Source organism: Barbus barbus, assembly GCF_936440315.1.
Source record: "Barbus barbus genome assembly, chromosome: 30".
NCBI lineage: Eukaryota > Metazoa > Chordata > Actinopteri > Cypriniformes > Cyprinidae > Barbus > Barbus barbus.
Window position 1 is genome coordinate 5,616,835 of NC_136758.1, and position 24,880 is coordinate 5,641,714.

A 24,880-nucleotide genomic window follows, 5' to 3' on the forward strand; every position below is an offset into this window, starting at 1 on the left:
GGAAAACAACGATCTGTTGTCGATGCTTGAGGCTTAGACCTTCAGAATGATATATAGTTTGTCAAGATTAATGATATTCTTTCACATTAAATTTATTCATAAACATTAAACTAGTGGGGAAAAAACGCTTCAGTGCGCTGTCGCTCTGGCAAACGTTAACAGGTTAAAGCATTGTTGAGAGAACAAGAACTTTTATTGTACTATTGAATAAAATATTAGTTAATTATCAAAGAGAAAAAAAAATTGATGGTATCACAGCATTTACAAAAGTCCATATTATGGCTGTGATGCACAGATACTGTGATGTACTTCTCACATTGCTGATTTCACCATTAACTCTTCACCTGAACAGTTTATGTTTTTGTATATCATTGTAATACTTGATCATCAAAACATAGGGGTAGACATCCCCTTTTCTGTGTTATGTTTGGTTCAGGAGATATGACAAAATATATAATTTGGTTATGGCAAAAAGTAAAATGGTCGCCATGGCAACCACAAAGTGTTTTTGCCATAGATCCATTTCTGAAAATGTTCAAGGCCCTAACCTGTACCAAGTTTCATGTTTATGAAAAAGTGAACATATCACCTCAAATTTTGCACACATCACCTGGACTACTAGACATTTTATTATTTATCAGTTAAGGCGAGACACTACAGGTGAATAGGGTAAAATTTTTAACTAGCAGATATCACCATGAAACTTTCCCAGTTGATTACCTACATTAAGATGAGAAAAAAAAATGTATTACAAAGTTTCTGTAATTTTATGTTTAAATATGCAAATTAGGCATTATCTAATTAAATATGCGCTAATTTGCATATCTTTTAAAAAACGAAATCTCAGAATTGGATAAAGCCAGGTTCAAAATTATTTTTTCATTGGGTTCACATATTAGATGGGAAAAAAATTACAGAGGGATTTATGGATATCTACTTTTGTTATCCTGTAAATCAGAATATACTGTCAATAGCCTTAAATTTATTTTCGCCATGTTTTTTGGAATAAAATAATATATTTACAAATCCCTCTGTAATTGTCTTCATAATATAACTAGGTACAAGACTGGAAAGTTTGGTGTATATAGGTGCTACTAAAGTGGAGATTTCGGACTTGGAGTATGAGAGAAAAGTCATTTTGAGAAAACGGGCTTTAAAGATTTATATTATAAAAATGTGTGGATTTTTACATGAAAACATTGCTAACAAGCAAAACAACTGGCCAAGTAATTGTTTATAACAATGTAGACCATGAACAATGACAACTGAATAAAACAACATTGCCAAATAAGACCTTCAACTAACCACAGAGAACCACAAATACAGACACAAACTTATCATCAGAACTGCAACTCTAGTCATCTATGTCCATCGGAACACAAAGTTCACCCATGAGGGTTGAAAGCCTAGCTCTCCATGCCTGCACCATATGTAGGCCCCTCACCCCTCTCTTGCTGATGCCTTTTCAGCTTTTTAGCTGTGCTCAGAGTCTTTCTGCAACGTTTTACACTCTCAGACTGGATGGATTCGGCTTTTGTGATCCTCAGCATGTCGGTTTCCCTGATGGTGGTGACGGTAACGACAGTGCTTTCCAGCCAAAGCTTATCCATAATGGCAAGCATGGCAGAGGCCCCCTCATTAAAAGTTGAAATGGCCATACTTGCAGCTGCCTCAACTCTACTCTTACCTACAAACACTGTTTTTGGACAGCGGGCCCAAATGACGGAGTTGAGGCACTCATTCGCATTTTGAGTGCCACCATGCTGCATGCGCTGAGACCTCCCGAGACAAAAAGTTTCCTGCATGAGTTTCTCCATTTTCCTCCGCTCTCCTATACCAACACCAGGACAGGTTGCACCTGGTGTGCAAGGGGACTTCGTCACAGGACATGCTATGGAGGAGAGCAGCCCAGATCTCATTTTTCATTTTCTCTATGGAACCCTGGTTATTTAAAATTGCCCCCCTGTAATAATTTTGTAATGTTTTACATTTTTTGGCCGTTAATTTTCCCAGACCCTTCCCCCCCAATTTGCGTTCAACACTTAATTTTCGTAGTGCTGTGCCCATACGCTTATAGGCATGGTTGATGCATTCAAATTTTACTACCTCATGCCCAGGGTATGGGTTGAGGGATACCACCTCCCTGAATGCAGCACTGTCCCCATCTGACAGCATCTGAATGTATCTCAGCTGGTGGCGACTCACAGACCTGGCCCACATCCTCTTCGCTGCCTCCTGCTCCATAGCCTTGCTTGAGCCCCTAAAATTTTGTGCACAGTCATGCATTTCTCTCCAGCTGTCAATTTCCTTATCTGTAATCTTTCCCTCATGTCTGGCAGCTTCTTTAAGGGCACAAGCATGGCAATAGGAGGATAGAACCCAGGGCCGGCGCTAGCCATTTGGGTGCCCTAAGTACAAACGCTTGGCGGTGCCCCCCCCACCACCACCAAAGAAATAACTACCATTCAGAATTTCTTAGTTAGGTTCTCTTTACTTCCAAAATAACTGCTGCAAATAAATAATTGGAACAGAACAATGTAAACACAGAAAGTTAAAAGTGCAAAAAAAGTTTAAAGTGCAAATAACAGTATAAGTGTATGAATTTTATGAAGTATGAATTTTAAAGTGCACATTTTAAACTGCAAATAACCATACATAACTGCACAGTAGAATTTACTCAACAGAGGGACTACATCTCTATAAAGAGACCATTCTGCTATTCTATAGAACTATATTAAACATTTTCACTACCATCAGTTGTCAGAGGCCCTACAGGAGGCACACGCCTACATTTCCTAGCTGCAAAATCAGCTATCAGGTCATCATATGACAGTTTCTGAGCCACGTCCCCATTGATGCTGATGACAGCCAGACCACTTAAACGTTCCTGCCCCATTGATGAACGCAGGTACGTTTTGATGAGTTTGAGCTTTGAAAAAAAAAAATTTGTATAATTATTTTGTATATATAATTTTGTATAATTATTTTGTATATATAATTTCTATATACAAAATAATTATACACAGTACACGCACATATATCATGTAGACACAAACTTTTATTTTGGATGCGATTAATCGAGATTAATCTTTTCCCAGCCCTAATAATTTGACAACTCTGTGAATATGAAAATATACAAACACTGAGATTGTGGGTTTTTTTTTTCTAATTTCAGTTTCACCAACAGATGTCGCCCTTGGCCGAACCTCTTGAAAATGACCGCATAGAACAACAACGAAAAAACTTTATCTAAGCGGTCTAATTTGGCAAAATCACATCACGTTCAGTTGCAGGGTTTTTCTAAAGTTCACCTTACCAAGAGGCAGATAGGCATTATATTGAAGCGAAGAAATTACAATAGGGAACGTTCTGCACTAATAGCTATATGCACACACATCTGTAACGTATAGCCTACCTAGGGGGAAAATTAGCTTTATTTGTCATTCAAATATGACGATGAGGACCCCAACGATTGGCCTTCCTTTCCTTCTCAAACAAACTGCATCTTTAACAGCCCAAGTTTCAAAATTTCCCGGGGGAGAAACCCCCGGACCCCGTTAAAATAAAAGACTCAACATGCAGGGCTAAAGCCCCGGATCTTTTGCACTACTAGCGACGCGGACGCGCCGACGCCCCTGGACATGCATACTACACGCACAAAACTAACATTTTTATTTAAAACATTGTCTTACCTGCAAGCGACGCGCGAGCATCATCCCGCTGTCTCTTCTTTTTTCCGCCCCCGACTCTTGGTGCCTTTTCGAGGCCATGTCTGAGGTCGGTGTCGGCCAAATTTGAAATTGATTGAAGCATAATTGAACAGACCACTGGGAGGTGGGGAAGGGGGGGCACCAGAGGGAGACTGGCACAGAGATTCACCTTTTTCTCGACTAATTTGGTCTAGGCCTATATTACTTTTGTATTGCTTTTGTATATTAACATGCTAGAAATATTTTGTTTGTTATTTATACTAGTAGCCTATATTGTGATGATATTTTCACGACCCAGATTTTTTGGTGCCCCCCCCAAGCACTTGGTGCCCTACGCGCAGTGCGTGATGTGCGTGTGCGGAGCGCCGGCCCTGATAGAACCTCAAAGTCGATCACCAGTCCCGTAAAAATATTGATGCACACCCCGATCCCATAGTGTGATGTGAACCCTCTTTTCTGCCAAGTACCATCAAAAGACACACTGATATTTATCACCGCATCTGCATCCTCTCTCAGCAAATCTGCCACATCTGCATCAATATCTGCATAGGCCTGCCTGACCTGCTCCCTGGTCCTGTGAAGTGACTCAAGACCTCTCTCAATTTCTGCCGCTAAAATGAAATGTGTATTGTATCAATAACTGTTAATTTGTTTTGTTTTTATAGATACAGCACACATAAATCTGTACTGTAAAAGTAAAACTGACCACCGCAACACAACATAATGAATGAGATGGCACTTTATTCTATTCTTATAAATCTTATAAATAAATAAATACTTCATCCATACAAAACAAATATTGTTACAGTAATGTTATAATATGTTACAAGGTGGTAACAGCCACACGTATTGGGCTATTTCTGACATTAGAAATTCTAAACCTCCCATCGACAGCTTACGTTCAGATGCGCTTCCCGAGGCGGGCATTTCACTGGGTAATCCATCACTAATTTTCATTTTCCCCCTTGCAAGTGACAACTGCTGTACTCTTTTCGATGATTGACGCGAAGTCATTTTCATTCATTCACACAAAAGATCCCGCGGAAAGCTAAACCAAACAAGGAAGCGTCAAAGCATACCATGTGACGATTCTGAACGAATCACGTTGTCAGAAATTGTCTTCAGCCAATGAGATTGCGCATTTAGAGTTAAATCCCCTCTTTTACTTTCACGATTGGTTGCTGATAAAAAGGAAATGACCATATTTGGATCCGACAGCATTGTACAGAAGAGAGAGAGCTTTCCAGCAGTGTACGTGATGACTGGGTACAGGCAGAGATCGCGGAGCAGCATGTTGATTTAGAACGCCAACTTTTGTTGAACTTATGAGAAATCTACAGACGCAAACAGACAAAGTGCAGTAAAATAAAGACCTAAATGTGTATTTAAGTCTAAAAGAAGACATGTTATTGAAGACAAATATAACCAATAAAAAAAAAAACGATGTTTTTGCCTGCCGTGTCTCGCCTTAATTTAAAAATTGCATTATGTGCAATTTACATGTTTGCATACATTTTTTTTTTAAAAGTTGTGTTGATCATTATTTAAAAAAAAAAAAAAGTAATTAATTTTAAGTTGGGGTTAAGTTGTTAGGCCTAATTATAACCTTATAATATAAAAGGGCTCCCTATAGTTAAGCATAAATTGAGGTAGATTTTTATCACTAAGGAAATTTAAACTATAGTTGAATGTATTTAAAGAAATTTAGTTATAATATATATTATAATAGTTTATAAAAAAAAAAAAAAAAAAAAAAAAAAAAGTTTAGTCCCCCCTCCCGGCTGTACTGAAATCATACCGAACCGTTAAATAAATAAAATAAATATATATATATATATAGGTGCTGTCAAATGATTAGTCGCGATTAATCGCATCTAGAATAAATGTTTTGTTTACATAATGTGTTTGTATACTGTGTATATTTATGTATAAATAAATACAAACACATGCATGTATATATTCAAGAAAAATGTTATGTTTATATATTAAATATATATTATAAAATAAGGATGTGAAAATATAAATGCATAAATGTAAATATTTTCAAAATATATACTGTGTGTGCGCGCGCGCATTTATATATACATAAATATACACAGTACATAAACAAAAACTTTTATTTTGAAAGCGATTAATCACGGTTTGACAACACACATACATATACACACATATACATATATATATATATATGCGAGATAGATAGATAGATGATAGATAGATAGATCTGCATTTGTAGATTTGAATTATGAATTAATGGTATTGCGTTATATTGTGATACTTTGTATTGAAGTACTTCATCTGGTATAGTATTGTAAAATATACAGTGGGTACGGAACGTATTCAGACCCCCTTAAATTTTTCACTCTTTGTTATATTGCAGCCATTTGCTAAAATCATTTAAGTTCATTTTTTTCCCTCATTAATGTACACACAGCACCCCATATTGACAGATAAACACAGAATTGTTGACATTTTTGCAGATTTATTAAAAAAGAAAAACTGAAATATCACATGGTCCTAAGTATTCAGACCCTTTGCTGTGACACTCATATATTTAACTCAGGTGCTGTCCATTTCTTCTGATCATCCTTGAGATGGTTCTACACCTTCATTTGAGTCCAGCTGTGTTTGATTATACTTACTGGACTTGATTAGGAAAGCCACACACCTGTCTATATAAGACCTTACAGCTCACAGTGCATGTCAGAGCAAATGAGAATCATGAGGTCAAAGGAACTGCCTGAAGAGCTCAGAGACAGAATTGTGGCAAGGCACAGATCTGGCCAAGGTTACAAAAAAAAAATTCTGCTGCACTTAAAGTTCCTAAGAGCACAGTGGCCTCCATAATCCTTAAATGGATGACGTTTGGGACGACCAGAACCCTTCTTAGAGCTGGCCGTCAGGCCAAACTGAGCTATCAGGGGAGAAGAGCCTTGGTGAGAGAGGTAAAGAAGAACCCAAAGATCACTGTGGCTGAGCTCCAGAGATGCAGTCGGGAGATGGGAGAAAGTTGTAGAAAGTCAACCATCACTGCAGCCCTCCACCAATCGGGGCTTTATGGCAGAGTGGCCCGACGGAAGCCTCTCCTCAGTGCAAGACACATGAAAGCCCGCATGGAGTTTGCTAAAAAACACCTGAAGATTCTCTGGTCTGATGAGACCAAGATAGAACTTTTTGGCCTTAATTCTAAGCGATATGTGTGGAGAAAACCAGGCACTGCTCATCACCTGTCCAATACAGTCCCAACAGTGAAGCATGGTGGTGGCCAGAGGTGGGTAGTAACGAGTTACATTTACTTGAGTACATTTTTTGGGTAACTAATACTTTTAGAGTATATTTTAAAATGGGTACTTTTACTCAAGTATATTTTTAGAGAAAAAAAAACTGTACTTTTACTTCGTTACTGTGGGCGACTCTCCTCTCGTTACTGTATCTTAATGCAATACAAGTTAAAAATGCTTTGGTTTATTCCAAACGCGCCGTCTACTTTTCTCTGGGCAATGAACGATGCCCATTCGCAAATGATTCATTCTTTTGAGTCGATTCTGTTTAAAGGCTTTATCAAACCAGTTGGCAAACCAGTGAATCGGTTCGCGAATCAGTTTGAATGATTCGTTCAGTTCCCTGACGCACGCGCTGAGTCTCTGATGCGGTTCTCACTCAGATAACAGAGAGTTAAGATCATCAAGAGTGCTGAAGACGTGGCTTTGGATCTACAGTCAGTTGAAAGCAAATCTGCAAAAGGCTTGTTTGCTAGAGCTATATAAAGATCTTTTATTAGATGAACACCGCGTGTGCTGTGTACTGTTCCACAGGTATAGGCCACGATACCACTATGACATTACCAGTTTGTTGTACATGTACCTTACATTAAATACAATGTATAATTTATACATTAAATAAGCTGTCACGGAGTATGAAATGAACACCCGCGGAACCCGTGTTAGCTCTGCGCCGCGGCGCGCGGCCTGTTCTAGACAATTAATATTCAGATTTTTACAATATTTACGCTTGCAAAAATATAGGCTACATTTGTTTACATTTTGCAGAACAGAAGATCCGTCAATATGCATTTGTTTCGTTATGTTCAGAGCAGTCATGTGAGGTGTTTTCAGAGGTTTCAGTGTCAGAGGTTATAGGATAATACATAATTCATTTACTTTAAAATATAACTTAATTCAGTGATGCAAATCAGAATTTTCATCAGCTGTTACTCCAGTTTTCGGAGTCATATGATCCTTCAGAAATCATTATAATATATCGATTTATTACCAGTGTTGGAAAAAGTTTTGCTGCTTAATATTTTTTGGAACCGGTGACATTTTGTTCAGTATTCTTTGATGAATAGAAAGCTAAAAAGAGCAGCACTGATAATAAATCAACATGATTTCTGAAGGATTATGTGACTCTGAAGACTGGGGTAAAGGCTGATGAAAATTCTGATTTGCATCACTGAAATAAATTACATAAAAAAAAAAAAAAAAAAAAAAAAAAAAATATATATATATATATTTTTTTTTTTTGAACGGCTGTGTGTGTGTGTGTGTGTGTGTGTGTGTGTGTGTGTGTGTATACACATAACATAAATGTAATCTATATATCTAAATAAAAATAGACTATATTCAGTACCTATATGATCCAAAGTAACTAGTAACTAACTACTTAAGTAGTTTTTTTATCCGATACAAGATAAAGTTTTTTATTCCAACAAGACAATGACCCTAAGCACACAGCTAAAATAACGAAGGAGTGGCTTCACAACAACTCCGTGACTGTTCTTGAAAGGCCCAGCCAGAGCCCTGACTTAAACCCAATTGAGCATTTCTGGAGAGACCTAAAAATGGCTGTCCACCAACGTTTACCATCCAACCTGACAGAACTGGAGAGGATCTGCAAGGAGAAATGGCAGAGGATCCCCAAATCCAGGTGTGAAAAGCTTGTTGCATCTTTCCCAAAAAGACTCATGGCTGTATTAGATCAAAAGGGTGCTTCTACTAAATACTGAGCAAAGGGTCTGAATACTTAGGACCATGGGATATTTCAGTTTTTCTTTTTTAATAAATTTGCAAAAATGTCAACAATTCTGTGTTTTTCTGTCAATATGGGGTGCTGTGTGTACATTAATGAGGAAAAAAAATTAACAAATGATTTTAGCAAATGGCTGCAATATAACAGAGTGAAAAATTGAAGGGGGTCTGAATACTTTCCGTACCCACTGTATTTATGGTATTGTGATAACTAACATACAGTACCGTGAAAAACTGTTTGCCCCCGGCTGATTGTTTTTTGTAATTACATCCATGTTCCAGAGTACTCTATAATTACATACAGATCACAACCACTCAGAAACTGACCCCCCTAGAAGCTTAGGTCACAGTACCTTGTATCAGGTGGAATCTCAACATCCACTGGTTGAGGCAGTTCCAGAGTGTAGTCCAGTGTGATCATGTGAGGCTTGTTATTAACCCACAGCACTGAGGTGGAGATGTCCTGTTTTAGGTCACTCTGAAAAACAAGCCCTGATTTTTTTCACATTTCATCAGAATTATTGGACTTTTACATAAGCACAAATCAAGTAAACTAAACGGCCTTTTAGTTAACAGCCTTAAAAACAAACATAATTATTTCCTCACACAGAACAGGCAGCTAGTAAACATTCACAGAATTGTTTGTGAGTTGATTTCAGTTTTCAACACTGTTTCTCAGAATCCACATTTTACTGCACCTTTAAGTAGGTAATGCTGACAAAATATCAGAATCGGTCTCTTTTTCACATTTTTGCAGCTAACCCTGATGTAAAATCCTCAATACAAAGAATCAAGTGGATGCAGGACTTCAGACAAAAGCCAAGCATAATTATAGTCTATAAGCTATTCTTAAAATACAATAGAGTGAATTGTGGTCCCACACAGTTGGATTCTTAAAGTCCCCTTGAAAACAAAACCGAAGTGTTTTTAGTATGACCTAGAGTGCTCCAAAACATTAACAAAATTCACATTTAGAAGATATAAATATTCAAAATGTTTGCCAATATGGATGACTGATGTGTTATGTTATATACAGTGCCCTCCAAAACTTTTGGAACAGTAAAGACAAAATTGCTCTGTTGGCTGTGGAGTCAAGACATTCACAAATATGATTAAAAGATGAATACGAGACAAAACTACAGAATGTCACATTTTATTATTGGGTGATTCAACACATAGATGTTTTACCAGCTAAGACGTTCAGCACTTTTAGAGTTTTATTCCCCTATCTGATGTGAGCATAAGTATTGGAACAGTTGCCTTACAGGTCTTTCTAAGTGATCAGCTGTGTCCTGTTGCATTAATTCTTCAGATATTAAAAGCAGGGAGTGTCGTATCAGTTATATCCATTACTTCTGTATTCTGAATCTTGCATTCGATGATGACACACACAAACCAGGAGGAAGATGAGGGAGCTGACTTTGAGAGAAAGCAAGCAATTTGGTGCTAAAAGAAAAGAGGAAATCAATTAGAGCTATAGCAAAAATAAAGGGCATGGAGAAATCAAGAGTTTGGAAACCACCAGCGACACCAGCAACCAACAACTACCTGATCGGCTGAGAAAACAACAGTAGTTGATGACAGACAAATCTTAAAAGCTGTGAAAATGAATCCTAAAAGATGTGTCAGTAAAATCACCAACAATTTCCAGAAAGCTGGGGTGATGCTCTGCCAATCTACTGTCCTCGGGAGACTGACACAGAATTACAGATGCTACACAGCAAGATGCAAACCTCTGACCAGCACCAAAAATAGAAAGGCAAGATTAGAGTTTGTAAAAAAGCACAAAGGTGAGCCAGAAGAGTTTTGGAACTGTGTTTATGGACCGATGAGACAAAGATGAACCTTTATCTAAGTGATGGGAAAGCAAAAATGTGGAGAAAAAAGGGGAACTGCAAATGATCCCAAGCATACAGACTCTGTAAAGCATGGTGGAGGTGGTGTCATGGCATGGGCATGCATGGCTGCCTCTGGAACAGCCCCTCTCAACTTTACTGATGACTTAATGCATGATGATAGTAGCAGAATGAATTTGGAAGGGTAAAAAAAAAAAAAAAAAAACCAACATCTTGTCTACCAATATTCAAGAAAATGCCACCAGATTCACTGGGAAGTGCTTCATATTGCATCAGGACAATGACCCAAAACACCCTGCCAGTTCAGTCAAGGAATTTATAAGGGCAACGAAATGGAAAGTCTTGTTTGCCCAAATCAATCTCCAGATTTAAATCCGACTGAACATGATTTTCACCAGCTGAAGAGGAGAGTAAAGGCAGAAACTCCCCAAAACAAACAACAATTGGAATTGGCTGCATTAAAGGCTGGGAAAAGTATTTCAAAGAATGAGACCAAGAGTCTGGTGATGTCTATGGGTCACAGACTCACTGTTGTGATTGTGCGCAAGGGATCTGCAACTAAATAATAGCTTTTAATCTTTTATATCTGCCTTATGTTCAACTGTCCCAACACCTATGCTCACATCAATGAGTGGGATGAACTCTAAAAGTGCTGTTCTTTTTATTTGGTAAAACATGTATGTGTTGAAATGCCTAATAATAAAATGTGACATTCTGTAGTTGTCTCATATTCATCTTAATCAGATTTGCAAATGTCTTGACTCCACAGCCATCAGAGCAATTTTGTCTTTACTGTTCCAATACTTATGGAGGGCACTTTATGGCAAATGACACATATTGCAGTATATAGAGGACAGGGAGCGATTCAGACAGTTTAAATATGCTTTCTTGTAGTGTGTATGAAGTCACGCAAACCTCCACAGCACGCAGTGTGCTCTGGTCCAGAGACACAATATCGCAGAATGGATCATATGCACGAGTCAGTACAGATAACAAAATGTATCCAACCCATTTGAATTCTACACAAAATGCTGTATTTTAAAGCGCAATGAAGGCACAATCAAACATTGCAAATGCTTAGAAATCCTCTGCATTATAAACAGCAACGATCAGGAAAAGAGATGCCATGCACCAGCATTTTCAAACTGTATTACTTAAAATTATCACAGGTTTTTTTTTCCTAGTAGTAATAGGCCCTGTTTGCACCTTGTATTAAGATTCGTTTTGGCCAATTGGATCACAAGTAGACAAAGGAGACTGTACACACCTGGTGTTTTAATCAGTCTCTTTTGTCCACTTCCAACAACTTTCCTGATTTCACTGAAGGGAGGGTCTATGGGCGGCTGTATTTACATTTACATTTACATTTATTCATTTAGCTGACGCTTTTTTCCAAAGCGACTTACAATTGCTATATATGTCAGAGGTCGCACGCCTCTGGAGCAACTAGGGGTTAAGTGTCTTGCTCAGGGACACATTGGTGTCTCACAGTGGATTCGAACCCGGGTCTCTCACACCAAAGGCATGTGTCTTATCCACTGCGCCATCACCACCCCTATGTATGTATTGGCTTTTTCTGATCATTCAATCTAATATTGTGAAATAAAATGTTTGATTTATGTGATATATTTACATTTGAACGTGAAAAGAGCCAACGGACTACTTTTCTGCTCTGACAGATGCAAAACTACACCAAACGCTGTGGGTTTGTGTTAGAATCAGGACTGGTAAGAAAACATTGTGCTTTTTATTTTTTTTACATTTTTCACCTACAAACCAAATTTCAGTTTCAAATTCAGTAGGCAGAGTTTAAATCCTGTCTGGCTGGCAGGCTTCATGTCCCATGATTTTTAAGAATTAGGTGAGTAGGCAAGAGAGGAGGCAGCCTTTAGTAGCTGTTCGAATGCATTCTACCACATGAGTATCTACACTACAAAAGCAATCCAGTCGAACGAGTTTTCGACTTATTTCTGGAAATGGTCAAAAGTGAACAAGCTCAAAAACTTTCAGACTCCCTTTACACCTGTCTTTAGCATTGTCTACTTGTGATAAGATTAACAAAAACGCACATACCAGGTTTAAACAGGGCCTAAAGGGGTAATCTATTATTCTATTACACTTAAAGGGGGGTGTAGAACTTTGTCGAAACAAGAACACACACACACCAATTAACAGGATAGCACATTCAGGAGAAAGTTGCTCTTTTCACTATCTGTGGCCGTAAAATTAATTAACGACCAGCACCACGCCCAAGCATCTTGCTCTGCTCTCCTTAACGTCTCACGAGATCCTTAAAACAAAGGACATATGTGTGGAAAAATCTGGAATGTATTTAAAACAGGACTTCACGGTTGATTCTTATCAAGTCAAGTCAAGTCAAGTCACCTTTATTTATATAGCGCTTTTAACAATGTAAATTGTGTCAAAGCAACTATCAAAATCAAAATCCTCTGGCCAACAAACCAGCAGTTCAATTTAACTGCAGCAGAGTCAGATTGTAAGGTCTCAACTAGTTCCAGTGGTCATTTGGTAATTCTGTATGTTGTCTGAGCGTTGGCATCCTCTTAGGTCCTCTGAGGGGTTGGCATTATCTTTTCTCAGGTGTTCGGTCATCTCAGATCATTTAGGGGTTGGATCCAGACTGAAGCTTCTGTCATTCCTAATTACCACGGGATGTTATCACTTAAGCATAATTCAACCAGAAACAGGACGAAGACCTTGGCATCTGGAAAGGCTCCAGCACAGACCCCTCCTCATATCTCCTGACTATTAACGCATAAATTCAATGATTGTATCAACCAGGAGAGACATTTTTATGATGAGACTGGGCATGTATCTGTGAGACTTCAACGCCCAGTCTCATCATAAAAACGTCTCTCCTGGTTGATACAATCATTCACATTCCCATTCAGATTCCCTAAAAGCTAAATTAAAATAAGGGCTAATCCTTTACAGGGGTCTAATGCTATCAAGATGCTATCAAGATCAAGAGCCCGCCCATCACTGCACAAGTCTTGCTCGAGAAGAATGTCTCAAAAGAAGTGCGGTTTTGGTTGTGAGGGAAAGATAACCTTGTTCAGCTTCGCAAAGAACCCAGTGTTACATGAAACAGTGTAGTTTGTTGTTAGATTTAGTTTGTTTTTCCAGGGCAGCAATGGAGTTTTGCAAGTGTGTGTTTGTTCCTTTCATTTCGGGTGACAAATGTTTTATAAATAAGGCCCATCTCAATGCTGGATTTGCACATAGTTTGATACCGAAAGATGGAGCGGTCCTTACAACACGCTTTCAGGTCAGCTGTTTTCAGAGAGAATCGTAAAGCTGTATCTTTCTTTAATAAGTATGATAAAACTAAACACTCTTTGGAGATATGAAGGATGCAATACTACTCTATAGGTACGAAGATTAACATGACATTGGGTAAAACTGTGTTATGTCCCCTATGGGGCTGTGACATAAACAAAACACTATTGGCTATTTTAAAAAAAGGGGAGGACCCACACCATATGTCTCGCCATAACTTCCTGTTTTATTGAAAATAAGGTCAGCACACCTCAGTGGGCCTTTAACTACTTTATAGTAGGGCTGCACGATTAATCAAAAAATAAATAAATAAATCACGATCTCGATTCATACATAAATGCGATCTCATTTCTAATTGATGGCGATTCACTTCCGTGTATTTCCCTGTATTAAGATCATGCTGCATTTACGCGTCAATGGTCACTCACACAATAACAAAGCATTATTAATTCACCAATCAATCATAAATCTCGATCACTTCTCTGCTCATTGGCCACGTTCCGCTGTCACTCACGTGACGTGTATCAAGGCGGCAGACCTAAACAAAGTCAGTTTACTTGGTGGATTTGTAGCGGTAAGAGGGAAAAAAAAAATAACCCTAGTGTGGAAAATCCTGGTGGCGACGGTTAGAGTGAGGATGTAACAACATTGGTACAGAAAAAAGGAGCACATTCCACCGTGTGGAACTTTTTCGGGTTTAAACCTGAAGAAGATGCGCAAAGAGTCATAATTTGTAAGCAGTGCTTTGCCATCGTCGCAGTACCGCAAGGTAATACCACTAATCGCTACAATCACCTCAAACGTAACCACAAAATGCAGTATAGCCCCTTTCACACAGAGATTCCGGAAAATACACAGGTAATGTGTTCCGGCAATTGTTCCCGGATCGTTAGATTTTGGTTCATTCACAATGCCAGTGATTTTCCGGAATCTGTGCGTGCGTTCACACACAACCCGTAAAGATCCCGTAAAGACACGTGACATTTCATGTGACGTGTATAATGCGCCGCGCACCATTTCACTAAACTGCCGAATTAATAAAAAATAAAAAAATAAACTGGCGAACGATTTCAGCTTCAGCACGGATAGTGAGGAGCTCTGATCGCTGCTTCATTCCAGTTTACACATTTTTCGTTGTGTGAACTTTGATCTGCCTTCAAAACACCCGTTAAAAGAGTCACATGATAATAGCCTTTACGGCATTGATCCGGCATCGTTCACACAGCGCTCGTTCCGGGACTGAACCCGGCAATGTTACTAGGTCCCCAACCCGGGATTGATCCCGGAATCAATCCCGGGACGTGGTTGCATTCACACAGAAGGCACTCCGGCAATTTTCCGGCAATTCTCCGGGACCAACGTGCAGTGTGAAAGGGGCTTATGAGTTAGCCATAAAAGACAAGGGAGCCACACCTCAAAATACCAGCCACCAGACCACGGAAACTTCCATAACTCAGACGTTGTACAGAGCATCGCCATACCCTCCAAGTTCCCAGCGGCACAAAGAGATAACTAACGGCATCGCTTATCATTTAGCTAAAGACGGCTCCGATTAACACCGTTGAAAATGAGGGATTTAAGGCAATGATAAAGACTTTAGACAAGCGCTACTCTTTGCCCTCTCGCAACTATTTTTCATCTGTTGCACTGCCAGGTCTATACACCCAGTGTCGAATGACAGTCGAGGAAGAACTGCAAAATATGCAGAACTTCGCGGCAACAGCAGACCTATGGTCAAGCCGAACCATGGAGCCGTATTTAAGCTTGACAGTGCATTTCATAACAAGTGATTTCAACATAAAAAGCCGCTGTCTACAGAAGGCGTTCTTCCCTGCTGATCACACTGACGAGGAACTGGCACATGGACTAAAGGAGAGTCTCAACTCCTGGAGTTTGGAGGAGGAAAAAAAATGGTGTGCATCACCACAGACAGTGGAGCAAACATTGTAAAAGCAGCCTCCCTGAACAACTGGACAAGGCTTCAATGTTTTGGCCATAGGCTACATCTGGCTATAGGTGAGCTGTGTATTAAACACCCAGTAACATTTGCATATTTTCATTTAAATAAAAAAAAAAAAAAAAAAAAAAAGACATTTCTAATTTTTTTTTTTTAACTTATGACAGAAAACAGAATAAAAAAAAGAACACAACACATAAGGTACCATTTAGGACTGCACAATTAATCTAATGCAGTGGTTCTCAAAACTGTCCTGGAGTATCCCCAGTCCTGCACATTTTGTATGTCTCCCTCAACTATCACATCTGACAACTCATCAGCTCATTAGTGGAGACCTGAAGTGCGTGTGTCAGATATAGGGAGACATACAAAATGTGCAGTGCTAGGGGTACTTCATGGAGAGGTTTGAAAACCACTGGTCTAATGCGATTGTCATGCGCATTTTCTCAGTAAAGCAGATTCTGTAATCAGCAGTAAATCTCCATCACCTGCTTTCAGATGGAGCAGCATTTACTGACAAGATGCGCATGACAATTGCAGCATTTGCCTAATCTTGATTGCATTTCGATTTATCGTGCAGTCCTAATATATACATACATTAACCAAGGCTTAAATGAACATTGAGCATTGTATGTTTCTACATTTTAATCTGTGCCTTTTTAACTAATTACTTATTTAAAATTTAGATTTTTTTTTTTTTTAAAGTATAAGCACACACAATTAAGTTTATCCTGCTTTATGTTTGTCCCATTATATTGAATTTTAATAGCTATTTTAACATTTAATGCAAGAAAATGTATGGAATGTTAAATTAATTTACTGCAGAGTTGATTATGCATATTTTTATTTGTAGAGAATGCAATGAAAGATTCACGGATTGACCGTGCTGTGGGTCTTTGCAGAAAGCTTGTGGCCTACTTCAGCCATAGTTGGAAGCGGAGGAGAGAGCTTGCTATGGCCCTAAAGGAGCTCAACCTGCCTGAACACCAGCTTAAAACGGAGTGCCCAACAAGATGGGGATCCCGACAAGCTATGGTCCAGAGGATCCTTGAACAGCAAACTGCTATTGGACATGTTCTCTCCGCTGACCGGAAGGCTACACACCTGACACCAACCTGGCAGGATATCGAAGTCCTTGAAGTGATCAACAAGACGCTCACCCCACTGGCAGACTTTACAGACGCTCTGTCAGGAAAGCAGTATGTTACTATCTCCTCAGTCAAGCCGGTCGGTCCTCCACCTTTTTGAGACAATGACGGCAGTGCAGGAAGATGATACAGATCTCGCACGATCAATTAAGTCAAAAATCCTGCATTACCTTAAAGAAAAGTATAATGATCCACACACTCAGGAGCTGCTCGACATATTGGATCCATGGATTACACTGGACTATGTCAGCGAGGACAACAAAGTCAGTGTCAAGGACAAACTGAAGAATGAGATGACTAGCATTGGTATGGTAAGTATATCTTTACATGATTCACGATATTTATTGTCTCACAGAGTAAGAAATTTACATTAGGCTACATTGTTTACAGCTGCAAATAATTGAAATTGGATTTAGCTAACCCACCATAGTTTTTAACTGCCGAGATGTTACTTTTGTTAGCAAGTGTAGAATATCAAGATTAAGTGATCTTTTCTCTTTTCCAGCAAAGTCCCCCCAGTGCCCAGCCTTCGCTGCCCCCCGTAGAAAAGAAGAGAAAGACCTTATAGGCAGTTTTTTAAGGCAGCAAAGGGCAATGTGGCAGCAGCACCATCTGATGCTTCTTCTCAAGAGAATTTTGTTGACATGGAGCTAGGCTCATATCTGCTCACAAGAAACATTGACAGCGAAGATGACCCCATAGTCTGGTGGAAGGAACACAAGCGACAATATCCAAAACTGTCTGTGCTGGCAAGGAAATACCTCTGTATCACTGCTACAAGTTCCCCATCAGAAAGGGTTTTTAGCACGGGGGGAACATTGTAACATGCCTGCGTTCCTCCCTGAAACCTCAAAATGTTGATAGGTTAGTGTTCTTGGCCAAGAACCTTTAAGGTTCTGTGCAAATTGGAGCAAGAAGCACAGGTTCTATTTAGTTATTTTTATTTATTATTGTTAATGTTCTCTTATGTTCAACAACTTAAAGCTTTAAAATTATTCACTTTAAGGGGTCTAAAATAAATAAGAGACATTTTTTATTACTCCAGCACTTTATTATACTGAATGTCTGTTTTTTTTGTTAGTTTTTTTTGTACTTGTGTGCAATAAATTTTGGTTGAAAAAAAAATTTGAATCGTGTAAGAGAATCGTGATCTCAATTCCCATGGACAGAAATCGTGATTCACATTTTAGCAAGAATCATGCAGGCCTACCTTATAGTAAATATTCTTTCCTTGGGGTGCTTGGCCAGTCTCAAGGATGTAATCATAGTTACGATGGTCAATGATTAGGATCCCTCCAGGTTTCACCATGCTGGCTATGTTTTGTAAGGCAAGCTTCTGATCACTCTGGTCCCCTGTGAGATGAGAAAGTGGTTAAATAGATCAATCCTTAAAAATTTTTTTTTTTACTTTGGTATTCTTACCTTTGAAGTCTGGTAAATGAGCAAATGAATTGCCTAGACAGATTACTGCATCAAACCCATCTCCAGGTTTTTTAACATCTTCTGGTAATGTTAGCCAGTTGGCCTCCTCAATTACTGAAATAAAAAGTCCAGAAGATGAAGAAACATTTAACTGATTCTCACAAAACAGTAAAGTCACTCACTCAAAACAGGGATCTCCACTTACCCCAGTTATCAAAGGCAGGCTCTTTTCTCCTCTCCCATCTCTCTTTAAGAGCATATTTGAGCATTTTGTCACTGGCATCCACACTAACCACCTTAAATCCCTCTTCTACCAACATGATGGAATCCACCCTTTAAAAAAAATAAAATAAATAAATAATAATATTGTTAGGGTACTCGGACTCGAGTCAGTCTCGAATACAATTTTTAAAAGGACTAGGATGCATTTTTACTCGGACTTGACTCGGACTCAAGCCTTTCGGACCCAGAAAATAGGTCCAAGTCCAGGGACAGTTGATGGACATGTCACTGACTGGGCTGGGCGACAAGCTTAAACCAGCTACGACCAGCCAACCAGCTTAAGCTGGTTTTAGCCGTTTTTTTTTCAGTATTTGCATGTGATTTTAAGTCTTGTCCAGTATTTGAAAGCCGACGGGTTTCTGTGCTCACACACCGAAAGCGCGGACACAGAACGTGCCTCTCAGTCAGTGTGCGAATGCAGAGTTCTTTCGCTTAAGTTCTCTTAAGTTGTTATTGCTACACACACAAAAAGTTATGTCAAAATGCCCATCTTGGAGACTATTCATGTAAATGTAATCAGTTTTGTCTTGAACAGTTGGGAGAAATATGGCTGTGTCAAAATATTTGATCTATGGGTCAGATCTTAAAGCAACAGTGCCTGTTTCACACTGCAAGCAGTGCAGTGGCAGCGCAGAAGCTGTGCGTATGCAGAGCAGGAGCAGCGCGAGCCCATTGTGCCAAAGAACTTATACTAACAAGAAGTGAAAGCCAATAGGATGTTCCATCACAACTAGGGGTTGACCGATTATCGGCACCGATATTAAGCATTTTTATGATTATCAGTATCGGTCATTTTCAAAAACCGATTTGCCAATAAAATAATTTAGTTTTGAAATGCGCTATTTGGCTCTGATGCAGCCTGTCGAAACTCACCACTCTGTGGCCATGAGCAATCGCCCATCTGATTTGTTGTGAGTCACGAGTCTGACCAATGAATGTGGAAGGCTAAAGGCAGAGAGTTTTGCACTCTCACACCAAAAGAGCTTGCTAACTGGAGCTGCTTCAGAGATCACGCATCAGTTGTATCTCAAAGGCAGCAGCAGACGTTGCTGAAGTTGCAACAGATCACAATCCACTACACTAAAGTTGCAAAACACCTCAATATTATCTATTTATGGTTTCCGCGATGGGGAAAACATGGACAGAATCGCGGAATCCAGTCATATAAATGGAATTTAAGGTCATTGCACACAGAGTCTGAAATTGTGTGTGTGTTTTTCTGGGTTTTTTTCGTATTCCTCATCCTTTCCTATCAAAATGCATGCTACGGATGTGAAACGCAGAAAATCGAACCTAATCCGAATTTTTTTTATGACGGATGAAAGTTTCGGAGGCAGTGTGTAAATGTGATTGACACAACGTGAGGTCATATTTATTTTCTAACGTGCAAAAATTTGACGAACATTTTGGACGCAGTGTACCTTTACTGTATAACGCGGAATGTCACGGAATTTGATAAAGTTTGGATGATTTAATCAAAAGTAGGTCAGTACACTTAAGTCGACTCGTGCTATGGACTAGTATCTGTACATATTAAGCTGCAAAAAGACAATTTAAATATGAATCATGCATGTTCTGCATGTTTCTGTATATGTGAATGGTAGGGGTGGGTGTATCGATCCCAATATCGATAGTATTGCTACCAATGTTGGTATTGGCATCGGATCGATACTAGCCTGATAAGGTTAATTATAAATAATAAATCGATACTATACTTTAGGTTAATTTTTTATCCTATACACTTAATAACATTGCTTAATACATACAACAAAGTGTAGACATGTCTGTGGGTGTACATGCCGCTCTTTTCACATCTCGTATGAAAACATTTATGCTCCTCCCCTGCTATGCTGTGTTTGGTTGTCATGCCATCACGTGACTCAGCGGATACTTTTGGCTACTGTGAGAGATGGAACGGAACTCCGAGCTACAAAAGAAATGAAAAGGGGAGGAAGGAAATCCTTCACATAGTGCATATTATATCTGTATACCGAATTTGTCCTTTTTATACAGTATCACTGTAAGGTGTGTACTGAGTTTAAAATGATTTCTTAATGCATTAAGACACTTTCAATTTTCATTATAACGGTTTTCTATGGGAGTAAAATGCTTAACATGTTGTTTAGCATGTTTGCATATATATTCTGGGCTCAGCTGCTTGCAACATATTATATTTTATTAACAAGCTGTATACCGAATTTAGTCTTTATTTATTTAATTGGTCTATCACTGTCTTCCTCCATTAATTGCACCATATTAAACATACTAAAATCCTTTCAATAATAAAGAGTTTAATAGTTCTTTTTCATATCAATGTCTTCATTCAAAAGCCACTTACAGTCAGGTCCATAAATATTGGGACATCGACACAATTCTAACATTTTTGGCGCTATACACCACCACAATGGATTTCAAATGAAACTAACAAGATGTGCTTTAACTGCAGACTGTCAGCTTTAATTTGAGGGTATTTACATCCAAATCAGGTGAACGGTGTAGGAATTACAACAGTTTGCATATGTGCCAACCACTTGTTAAAATTAAGGTCATTGCACACTTGTCTCAAAATAAAGCTGACAGTCTGCAGTTAAAGCACATCTTGTTCGTTTCATTTGAAATCCATTGTGTGGTGGTTTTCCATTTAACATTTTCCAAAAATGTTAGAATTGTGTTGATGTCCCAATATTTATGGACCTGAGTGTATGTTAAACTTTTCTTTATAACGGTTTTCTATGGGAGGGAAATGCATAATGTGAAAACTTTGAGCGTTGCTTTCATATTCTGGGCACATCTGCTTACTTGTATATCTAGTTTGAAACATTAATAAGGTGTATACTAAGGTTTGTCTTTTAATATTACGTTCTTAATTTATTAAGCCATGTTAATTATTTTTATAACTCTTTTCTATGGGAGGAAAATACTGTTTATTGCTTTCATGTTCTGGGCTCTTCTGCCTGCAAAGTCCTTTTAGAAAGGCAAATAATATCCACGTAGCTTTAAGGTGAATATAATAGTAGTCATATCAACATTAGTATTGTTATTTTTTTTTAAATTGTTGTTGGTCATTTAAATTTATGTTTTTTTTTTTTTTTTTAATGACGAGTATCGGTATCGGCGATACTGGCCCTGTATTTACTCTGTATCGGATCGATACCAAAATTTGCAGTATCGCACACCCCTAGTGAATGGCACAGATGCGCGGTTTTGTTTACTACACACATACTGAAGTGTGCGATGCTCACAGTGTTTTCAGCATCTGCTGGCTCACTAAATGAGGACATATATACATGAACAACATCCCCAGTACTGCTTTGACAGTTACTTAATGAGCATTTGACCATTTCATTTGAGTAAAACTATAGCCATATCATATATATATATGTATATGATATGGCTATAGTATATATATAGTACGGTAACTTAAAGGTCCTCATGGCAACCCGTCAAAATAAAAGTTAGGTTTAGCTACTATTACTACAACAATTATTACAACTTCTGTTTAAAAGAATAATCACGCAATACGCCATTTCTTCCATTTAATTTTAATAGTAACCCTTTGTTCGCCAAAAAATAGTTTAATTCTCATTTGATTAAAAGAAAAAATTAAACCAATGTGTTATGCCTTCATTTGCACTGCACTGTAAATTAAAACTAATGGAAATTACTGTCATATAGGCCAAGATTAGGATGACAAAAATTTAGACATTTCAATAAGCTATTGAACGAAGTGTGCCTATAATAGGCTATTAGTGTTATAGTTTCATTAAAATAGTTGCAGTCTTCTTAACAACTTCTACAATGGAGCTATGAAGACAATTAAATTGTTTACACTTATATACATTGTGCTTTTTTAAGTTAATCCATTGATGTGCATTACATGAATTGAATAGTCACCTCTTGTAGGTTATGATTTAGTATGTATAGTATGCATTTAGAAATGTAAGTATTTTATCAAATACTTACATTTCCCCAAGCTGTTTAGCTGTAGTACAGTATTCAGAGGCTTAATCATGAAGCATACAGTGACCCCACTTTTAACTCTCTCTTTATATTACACTTATTGTAGATGGATGCACGGAGGAAGACAAGAGTAAGAAGTGCAACCAACACCAGGGAAGGCAGTTTTTGTCAGAGCCCTTGTTATTGTTAATTTTAACATCAATTTTCATTTTTACATCAGACATATATAGCGGTTCAAAATATTGGTTATAGGTCTACTTGGTCTGTAATAATCGGTACTGGGTCTGAAAAACCCATATCGGTCGACCCCTAATTGCAACAGTAGCGTCCAGCAGCAGCCCTACGCTTCTGCCATTTTGGAGTGACAGCGACTCTGCAGTCCACCAGCTTCTTGCTGTCGCTATGGCAAATATCATCTGCTTTGTTAAAAAAAAAAACGGTACATACAACCTGAATGATGACAACAATAACGTACAATCACTAGACACACACACACAGCCACTTTCTCCAGAATTATTTAATTATAACAGACACAGCAATGCATCATGTTCTAGATCAGTGGTTCTCAAACCTGTCCTGGGGACCCCCATGGACGCACATCAGCGTGTGATTACTGACTATATGGCCATGTGTGCTCAAATAAATCACTTATGATGTCTAAAATTCTGTCTATTATTTTATCATTGAAAAACTATGCAGGAATATGTATAATGACTAAAATAGTTTGTATAATTCTGCAATACATTTGGTGGTTATTTTTCCTCAAACGGGGGGGGGTGGGAGGACTATAAATAGTTTCAGAAAAAATATAGCAGGAATCAAATTTTTCATGGTATCTTCTTCAAATTTGAAATATAAACTCATGAGACACGTGGCTTTCAATCCATTACTTTTCTGGATTGCTCCAGGGCTCATTTCATGTATTTTTATATGAGATAAAAAAAACATTCAGTGTGGAAAAATATTTTTCAAGGCACGTCAGTGTCTATAACTTTTTATCTTTTTGAGCATTATCAACTCTGGATGATGGATAGTAAAGCCTAGAGTGTCTTCTTTCCAAAGATACCTAATTTGTTTGTGTAGCACACTTTGTCAGGAACTGTTACCATTTTAATTTAGGTAGGTTATTTTCACCTGTGAGGCCCAAAATGGGGGGGGCGAAGGTTAACCAGAAATTAAAATGCGGTTTCTTCTTTAAATGTTCAAACACTGATGAATAGAATAAGCAGACTCAAACTAATTTTGATCATTAAAAATTCATATTTCATTCAAAATCGTAAAAATTATATAAAAGCTTGTTTTTTATTGGGATAAAGGTGAATTTTCTGCTCTTAAGCTCCCATTCTCCAAGATACCTACTCCTTTACGCCCACCCTTGAATTTATACATTTACTTTAACGATGAATAAAGTCAAGTCCCGCCCTTTCATTTTTCACATTCTAAAACTGTTTCGCACTGAAATACGTCACAATACATAAATCAATTCAGTCATAACTTGACTGACATAACATGTTCAGTCATAACATGACTAAGTTTGCTAAGCAAAACAGGAACGCTAATTAATAATCAATATCGCAAGATGCAATAGAGGTTTGCTTTTGTTACATTTAAATGGACATTGTGTTTTTCTAGTTGTAAAAGTTAAAACAATGTTAAGATTATAATAAATAAAAGTGTTTCATTGGACTCTGACTCGACTTGGTCTCAGCAGTTTGGGACTCGGACTTGAGTCTGACTCAGCCCATTTTTGATTCAGACTCGATTAGTTAACCGTCTATGGTACAGTGATGCCTCCAGGCAACAGATTTTATTTTAGGGTTTTTTTAATAAAATGAGACACCCATTTAATTGATAAATGCTATCTGAGGATAGTAGAACTCGAACACTAATCAATAGGTGTGTTCGACTTGAAGAGGCGCTGCGAAGAATGATCAGTGTATGACTTCAAAGTACCGCGAGAGCGGTTTGAAAGCAAAAGGATCCATCTGCTCTATTATCGCTCTCGCGGTACTTTGAAGTCATACACTGATCATTCTGCGTAGCGCCTCTTCAAGTCGAACACACCTAATGAAACTGCAAAAAAGTGGTCACATGACCGACAGGGGTCCATTTTGCTTCCAATTTCAGGACATGTGCACGTCACATGACTCCCTATATTTTCTCCAATGAAAAGTGTATTTATCAATTTTCATCCATATAATTGCATACAAAAAAAATC

The 24,880-nt window shown here is 38.3% G+C and overlaps 1 protein-coding gene across 4 annotated transcripts in view; it reads right to left on the reverse strand.

Moving 5' to 3' along the window:
- gnmt (glycine N-methyltransferase) overlaps positions 1 to 24,880 on the reverse strand; it is a 46,868-nt gene that overhangs the window by 17,914 nt on the left and 4,074 nt on the right. For all 4 annotated transcript variants that reach the window (XR_013782403.1, XM_079386071.1, XM_079386069.1 and 1 more), the window contains exons 2-5: positions 18,626 to 18,753; positions 18,421 to 18,534; positions 18,209 to 18,351; positions 9,091 to 9,215 (exon numbers count right to left, since the gene is read on the reverse strand). Coding sequence is in view for 3 of the 4 variants with exons in the window: in XM_079386071.1 (XP_079242197.1) it covers positions 9,091 to 9,215; positions 18,209 to 18,351; positions 18,421 to 18,534; positions 18,626 to 18,753 (510 nt within the window). In the remaining variant the exon portion in view is untranslated. The remainder of the gene's footprint in view (positions 1 to 9,090; positions 9,216 to 18,208; positions 18,352 to 18,420; positions 18,535 to 18,625; positions 18,754 to 24,880) is intronic.